General features: G+C 45.9%; 1 protein-coding gene across 2 annotated transcripts; it reads left to right on the forward strand.

Moving 5' to 3' along the window:
- The first annotated feature begins 5 nt into the window (after positions 1-5).
- Positions 6-5,960, forward strand: PHYHD1 (phytanoyl-CoA dioxygenase domain containing 1). Of its 2 annotated transcripts, none has more exons than XM_027687540.1 (11): positions 6-238; positions 1,021-1,179; positions 1,682-1,757; positions 1,892-1,939; positions 3,316-3,371; positions 3,567-3,629; positions 3,718-3,739; positions 4,097-4,225; positions 4,710-4,826; positions 4,967-5,093; positions 5,273-5,960. In XM_027687540.1, the coding sequence occupies exons 1-11, from the start codon at positions 206-208 to the stop codon at positions 5,316-5,318; spliced, it is 876 nt and encodes a 291-aa protein (XP_027543341.1). In that variant the 5' UTR covers positions 6-205; the 3' UTR covers positions 5,319-5,960. The 2 variants fall into 2 exon arrangements, with proteins under 2 accessions (XP_027543341.1, XP_027543340.1); XM_027687539.1 differs by lacking the exon at positions 6-238 and adding an exon at positions 278-716.
- The last annotated feature ends 1,548 nt before the right edge of the window (positions 5,961-7,508 follow it).

Raw genomic sequence — 7,508 nt, forward strand, 5'->3', positions numbered from 1 at the left:
ATGCCTCTGCCAGGAACAAAGAGCCACCAGGAATGGGGACAGAATTCCTGGAGCAGCAGCTCCGGTGGCTGCGCAAGAGTCTGGGTGTCCAGCGCTGGCTTTTATCACATGCTGGGGCAAGGATCACGTGGAGAGGCGGAGAGTCAGCCCTGCAGAGCCCGCGTGGCATCGTGGAGGTGCTGGGATCTGGGGAGCTTCTGTCCCGATGGCCTCTGTAAGCCAGGATCAGATCCAGAAGGTAAGGAGCTGCTCTCCGGGGAGGGAGCACGTCCCCAGTGCAGTGACACTGCTTGTATTAGTCACTGCTAGTTAACCTGGCCCTGAAATCTGCTTTACAAACACTTTATATTCCCCCCAGCTTCTTGTATTACGTTAATTTTGAGTGTGTGAGTGTCGTGCTGACAAACTCTTCCAGAGGGCAACGTGTCCCGCAGAGCTCTTGGAGGAATTTCCCCCCTGTCCCTCTGTCTGTGCTGCTCAACTCTCAGCCCTGAACTCGAAATCTGCCTGGCCAAGGATAATCTCCAGGGTATTCTATATAAAGAAACTGTAGCGCCAACAGAGTTCACTTCATTTCGTAAGGGATTGTGTAGTCAGCCGTGACAAATCATCCAGGGATTTTTTCCCGAGAGAAAACAGCGCCTTCCAGCTTGTAAAGGAATCTCATTCTGATTTGGCACACAGGAATGACTGCTCTGTTTGTGTTAGCAGGCTTGGTAATTTAATCTTAGATAAATTATCCTTAAACCACAAAGGGTGAGATCTCTGCTTTGAGGACTGAGGGGTTGAGATAGTTCTTAACTGTCTGGAGCCTCAGCCTGGTAATGAGTCTCTTACAACAGAAATAAAAGATAAAGAGCATGTTGTCCCCCTCCTGAAATACAACATTAAGAACAGGCTGTCCAGCTGCAGGGCTGAGGGCTGGATGCTTCTCACCCTGCAAAGAGAACTGTTTTCTCCTGCTTTGTGCTGCTTTCCCCTGGGGGCTCTGGAGGGGAGCAGCCACCCCGTCTCTCCCAGTTCCACAGGGATGGCTTCCTTGTCCTGGAGGGGTTCTTCAGCACAGAGGAGTGTGACAGCATGAGGAGCCAGATCCAGGGAATCATCGAGAGGATGGAAGTGCCCCCGCACTGCCGCACAGAGTTCTCCACCAGGGAGGAGGAGCAGCTCCAGGCACAGGTACTGGGAAGGGCAGGGCTGGAGCACTGGAAGGAGGAAGGGAGAAGGCAAATTGCTGCTCAGGGTTCGCTCTGGGGAAACGTGACTCTTTCTTTTAACTGAACACCATGAGAGAACTTTGCTCTCCAGCTTTCTGCAAGTGTTTGGTGGGGTTTTATCAGAGGGGGAAGGGGAGGATTTGTGACTTTCAGCCCCTGGTAGCCACAAGCAGCTCTCACAGATCACTGTGAGAAATCTCACAGATTTTCTGTTCTGCAGACAGAAAATGGTTATTTTCCAGGCAGACAGCAAAAGAAAAGCAAGGGCAGCCTCTGTGTGAGAGGTTCTTGTAAAGCTCTAATCAGCAGTGCTGTAAAAGCCTTTTTGAGTGATTTTTCACTGTGTTTTGTTTATGCTGCATCTTGTTGGGAAAAAAGATGCAGGTGAGTGTTAATGCTTTGATTGAGGGTTAATTTATGTTTTTGTAAGGATGCTCTCTTTACTGGGCTCTTATCCCTGGCAGGGTAGCTCGGATTATTTCCTAACCAGTGGAGACAAGATTAGATTCTTCTTTGAGAAAGGTGTTTTGGACAAGAAAGGTAAGTCCTGGCCTGAGTTTGCCACAGGGAGGAGATGAGAAAAGGCTGAGTAAGGGGTCAGGGGCCAGTTTCCAGATCAAGGGATGATTCCTGCTTTGCAAACAATGTTAAATTCTGGTGGTTTTTTTTCATAGGGAACTTTCTAATTCCAAAGGAGAAGTCCATCAGCAAGATTGGCCATGGTAAGTTAAAGGATGGGGTTTGGAAGGGGGTGGACAAAAGGGCTGTGTTTTTCAGCCATGAGGGTTTCTCCAGACCTACTCCCTGTAAATAACTATCTCTGCAATCCTCTCCATGCTGCCCCTCACTCTCTGCTCTTAAAGGACTTAATCTTCTGTTTCAGTCCTTTTCAAAGAGCCCTTCTGGAGGTTTTTCAGCGATGCATAGCTCAGAGTCACTGACATGGGAAAGGCTGGACTTCAGCCCTTGGCTTTTTATGTAAGAGATTTGCTCTGACAAATTTACCACCCGAGAAGGGTCACATTTGGTACAGATCAAACTGTGCCTTCTGTGTCCAGTCTGATGCTGGGTTGTCAATGCCAAAGCTGTTCTTCCCTCCTCTGGTGTCACCAGCACCTTTTCTTTACCCTTACTGGTCTCAGTTTGACCTATTTCCTCTCTCCCAGCTACTGGACTTGCTTTTGATCCTTTTTGTTTTCAAACAATACATGGAAAATGAGAGCGGGATTCACTGAGTCTGCAAACACATGAACTTTGTTCAGATTAAACTTCACTGAACTTGGAAATACAGTACTGAGAGTTCTTGTTCTTGGGTTTTCTCGGAAAAACACTCTCCCCTTCCCAGGCCTGCTGCCATTCTGTTACACTTCAGCTTTTCCCCAGGGGAAGTGAAAACAACTGTGGATTCCTGCTGACTCTGCAACTTAGCATTTCAAAAGGCTTCTCTAGACTTAATTTTCTGTAATTACTCCTTTTGGTCCAGTCCATCCTCATCCCTTGCTCAGGAGCAGCTCCTGCTGGACATGTGGCAACGAGCTGGAGGCACAGCAATGATCACAACGAGCTGGAGGCACAACTCCAAGTCTTGGCTTCATGGGTTTGTCAGAGCTGGGTTGTAGCAATGTCTGCACAAACAGCTCTGACCTGCAGGCTGTGGCTCTCTGAAGGGCATAAAAAATAAGCTGTAACTTGTTTTTGCAGTACTTCCTTTTTTTGGTAGGTCTTAAGAACTGTGTTTTTAAGGGGTGTGTTCACCCGTGTGCCTCAGGGTCACATATAGTGGTTGTCACTTGCATAATATAATCACACAACACTTTTTTTTTTTCCACTCTGTTATACACTTTTTTTATTTATCTGCAGTTTGTGGCTAGGAAGTGATTATATTTATGATCTCTAATGATGATTGTGTGATTGTACAACCTACGAGTGTCCTATCACCTTAGGTGTGATAATCTATGTATATCCATCTTGGGAGGGATGAAAGTTTCTGGCTGCAATTTATCCTGCTTGGCTGTGGCCTCTGCAGCTCATCCTGAGAGCTGCCAAGTTCCCTTCTGTTCAGGAAATCTTCAATCTGAACCTTTTTTTTTCCCCTCAGCTCTACATGCTTATGATCCTGTCTTCAAGCAAATCACCCACTCCTCCAAGGTGCAGGTGAGCTGTTACTGCTTCTTAGACTGCTCTGAGGGGAAAAATAAATAAATAAATTATGAAGTAGTTAATCTTAATTTTCTAGACTCCCAATGATATTCATTTTGTCAGTGGAAAGAAATTTAAATATCTTCCCAGAATAATGTTATATAGTGTGCAGAAAACAGCAAACATAAATCTTGGAAAGTTTTCTTGCAGGAATTGGGAAGAAAACTAGGCCTTGAGAGACCAGTAGTTGTGCAAAGCATGTATATCTTCAAGGTACAGTGATTCAAGTTGTCACTCAAGAAAGACCCTGTTAGGTGGGAAGCTCTGAATCTCTTCACACATCACCTTTCTTTCCTTGCAGCAACCTGGCATTGGTGGTGAAGGTGAGACTTTTATTACCTCTATATCACTCTACAGGGAATGCTCCTTTAGGAAAGGAATATTACCAGGAAAAAGGCTCAGAATCAGACCTAAGCCTGTGAGTTTGGTGGTCCAAACCTTCTTAAAATTATTTTTAAAAATCCACGTTTTTCAGAAGCGTTTCTACATTGTGTGCAGCTAGAACAAAGAGCTGCTTTTACATTTGCAGCAGCCTGAGAGGTGGTGTTTTACTGTAAGATTTAATTTAGATGGGTGGGCAGGGGAGGACACTGAGCCAGGGAGGTGCAAGCCTGAAGTCCTTCTCGTGGAACTGAATTTCTCAGGGATTAAAAGACATGCACAACCATCTCTCCTTGCAGTGACACCTCACCAGGATGCCACCTTCCTGCACACGGAGCCTCTGGGCAGGATCCTGGGCTTCTGGATTGCCCTGGAAGATGCCACACAGGAGAATGGCTGCCTGTGGTTCATCCCTGGCTCTCACACCAGTAAGAGTTGTGTGTGTGACCACTACTGGGTTACCAATTCTGTTTTCACCACCTCTAGAGCACATTAAGCAGCTTTGAATTACTGCTCACCCAAACATTCCCTCAGTGAACAGTGCTTTTCAGATTTTAAGGCACTCATCCCTCAAATCCTGGAGTCAGCTGCACTTGAATTGTGATTTATGCTCTTATAGAAAGGATAAATGGACCAAAGGTTGGCTTTGCAGAAGCCTGGGACTGTTTGTGTCCAAAAAGGTCTGTTGCAATGCACAGAAGGGGCCAGAAAGTCAAACAAAAGGCAGTTGTTTATCTGTTTCTTCCACAGCTGGAAAATCCTAAATCTTTGCTTAATGAAAAAGACCCCACCCAAGTTACTAAGGAAAAATTGAATATGGCAATAATAAAGTTTGATAAATCATGGATATTGTTCCTCTGCTGTGCAGAACGTAGTTACATGTTTAATTTTTGCGTGTTTGTGGATTTGCAGATGGAATTACCCGGAGGATGGTTCGTGCACCTTCAGGTGCCTCAACATGTGTGGAGTTTGTAGGGTCAGAGCCAGCCTATGATGACAGTCAGTTCATCCCTCTGCCCATAAAGAAAGGTACAAACAGCCCCAAATGCGTCACTTTACAGCCCAAGAAACCACAAGGGAGCTAAAATTGTATTTAACCCTTCCATTGGAAAGCTGGAGCTTTCCGCCATTCGGAAAAAAACAGCAGTACAGGGGTTTCTTTCCCACAGGTGGACTCATCCTCATCCATGGGGAAGTTGTCCATAAGAGTGAACTGAACAGCTCGGAGTCCTCTCGCCACGCGTTCACCTTCCACGTGATGGAGGCCAAGGGCACCAGCTGGAGCAAGGAGAACTGGTAAGGTCGTGATCCTCACAGGCAGCTGAGGAAGCTGGAGCCAGGATGAACTGTCACTGGTGGTCTTGTCTGTCACAGGTTGCTGGTAGTGCCCTACTCAGCACTGATTTTGTACCTGCAGAACTGGAACAGCCTCTGAAGTTTTGTTTTTCTCCCTTCTTTCCTTCCTTCCTTCCCAGGCTGCAGCCAACTCCTGAACTGCCTTTTCCATCGCTCTACACTTGAAGGCAGTGACAGGCTTCTGGAGTCAATAGCTGATCAATATTCCCGATTGTTCCTTCACGTTCCCCTCAAACACGACCTTCCCTTATGGCAGCTCTCCAGGTTATTTCATCCTCGGAACAAGGACCTTTGTCACAGCCCAACACACCTGCAGGAGACAGAACCTCCTGCTGCAGCAGGAGCAGTAGTGAGAGAGGAGCCACCCAGTCCTTTCAGTAAGGAAACCTCTTCAGTCTTGAGAACAGACCAGTAAAGACCACTGCACCTTGACTGGGACCAGTTAAGAAGTATTTCTTCTTGCAGATTCAGTTTAAGAGCTTAAGTGCATTTCTTGGCTGTGTTGATCCCAGCAGTGCAGGTGAACATGTTATGGGAAGAAGGCTGACTTTCACCCTTAGGTCTCTGCCCTGTTGTTGGAGTAACAGTGATTTAAAACAGCCCTGTTGTGGGCAAAATGAAGCAGGAACTCTGCTTTTTATAATCAATCTTCTAAGTATTCCCAGCAAACTGTGGTTGAGTGCTTGATCTCTGGGTGTGTTGATTAAAAATATGACAGTTCTTAAAGATTTATGTTGAAATGGTGGGAGCAAAGAACCTCAATCCAACTCCTTGCACTTAATAAAAGAATAGAAATTCTCCTTTTCATCTCCATCCTCTTTTCTTTGAGGAAGACACAGTGTGACCTCCCAGCAGATGGGGCCAGCACCAGGTTGTCTGATGAGCAGTTTGAACTCTCAATATGTACAAGAACAATTTCTACCCCCAAAACCTCACAGCAAGGAATGTTTGGAAACAAAAGTTACATCCAAGGCAAGCTCAAGCCTGTGTCCTGAACTGCACAGAAGCTGTGTAGGTGTGATTTCAGCAGCACTGATGCAGTGTCAACCCTGAGATATGAGCCTGGTGTCACCAAGGCATGAGTTACATCAGAGTAACTCTCAGACTGTCAGAGCTGTGGCAGAGTGAGCCCAGTTCTTACTGACTCATCCCTTGCAAATGGATATTGCTTATCCCTGGTATTTTTTTGAGGTGAATTTAGTTTCTTTAAGGGAAAAAGTTTCCTTTCAGCCCTTTGAGCAATGCAGAGTAGGTCGAATCTAGCAAAGAATTCCTCACAGAGGAACAGCTCAGGTGGCTGGGGCAGGAACTGGGGAGCTGGGTAGTCACAACAGCAGCAACAGTGAATGCAAAGTTTCTGCATTCAGAAACTGCCTTTTCTACAGTTTGTTTGAAAGCTGTGAGCAGGGTGGAAAGAAGTGACTTCCCTTACCTGTGGTGCTATTTTATTCCATCAATGGTGAAGGCTTTGGCTTGTGACAGAAGCAGCTCAAGCTTTGTCTGTGTCTTTCTATGAGAGGAGTTAATAATTTAGAATTCTGCTGAGGAGGGATAGTTTGTCCTCTGATTATGTGCACCACTACCTGCAATGTGCAAAACCACCTCGTTCAAGTGCATAAATAAAAGCAAAAATCTGGATTTATTGGCAGGATTTCCTGCTAAAAAGTGAAGGAAACTCAGCCCAGCACAGTTACTGAGTTCGGTTTCCTACAGAGAATATCTGACAATGTATTTCCTTATTAACTGGCTCTGGCCAACTTTGGCCTCCTCAGGAAAAGCAGCACCAAGTCCCAGGAGCCCTGCCCAGGCAGGGGGTGAATTGGGCAATGCTGCCTCTCAGCTATTCCAGTCCTGGCTTGTTGCAGGGACACAAACACAAATATTGGATTCTGGAGCCAACTCTGCTGACCCAGAGACTGGTTTCACCCACCCCTGGGTCTTACTCTCAGTCCCAAGACACAGTCTCAGCAGGACAGTGTTGTGGGAGGCACCTTGGACCCTCCCCAAACTCTTCCCAAAAGTGAATTAAAAAGGGGTCAGAAGTTCACTTCAGGATGCAAACAGGAATCCTGGAATGCCAGTCTCCTGCTTGGACACATCTCAGGGGAAGGGAAGAGGCAGGGAGGACACGTGTGCTTTGTTCTAGTGGACACCTGGCAAACCAGTGAGAAGAGACTGTCAGTACAGAAGTGTTTAATACATAAAAATGAGGTGGGTTTTTTTGGCCACAAAATAGTAGTTGTAATTTTAATTAAGTGGGCAGAATTAAATGGCTTTACTCAATTTGTTGATAGAAGGATTTTTATAAATTATTTAATTAAACATTTGGCTGAAAAAAAGTGAAAAGCAGAAAAG

Source organism: Neopelma chrysocephalum, unplaced genomic scaffold (genome assembly GCF_003984885.1).
Source record: "Neopelma chrysocephalum unplaced genomic scaffold, ASM398488v2 Primary Assembly neopelma1_74, whole genome shotgun sequence".
NCBI lineage: Eukaryota > Metazoa > Chordata > Aves > Passeriformes > Pipridae > Neopelma > Neopelma chrysocephalum.

Excerpts from the sequence above, each read along its gene's own strand:
- PHYHD1 (XM_027687540.1), top strand. The coding sequence starts at position 206 with ATGGCCTCTGTAAGCCAGGATCAGATCCAGAAG. Across the intron at positions 239-1,020 it reads GCCAGGATCAGATCCAGAAG|TTCCACAGGGATGGCTTCCT; the intron begins GTAAGGAGCTGC and ends CGTCTCTCCCAG. Across the intron at positions 1,758-1,891 it reads AGGTGTTTTGGACAAGAAAG|GGAACTTTCTAATTCCAAAG; the intron begins GTAAGTCCTGGC and ends TTTTTTTCATAG.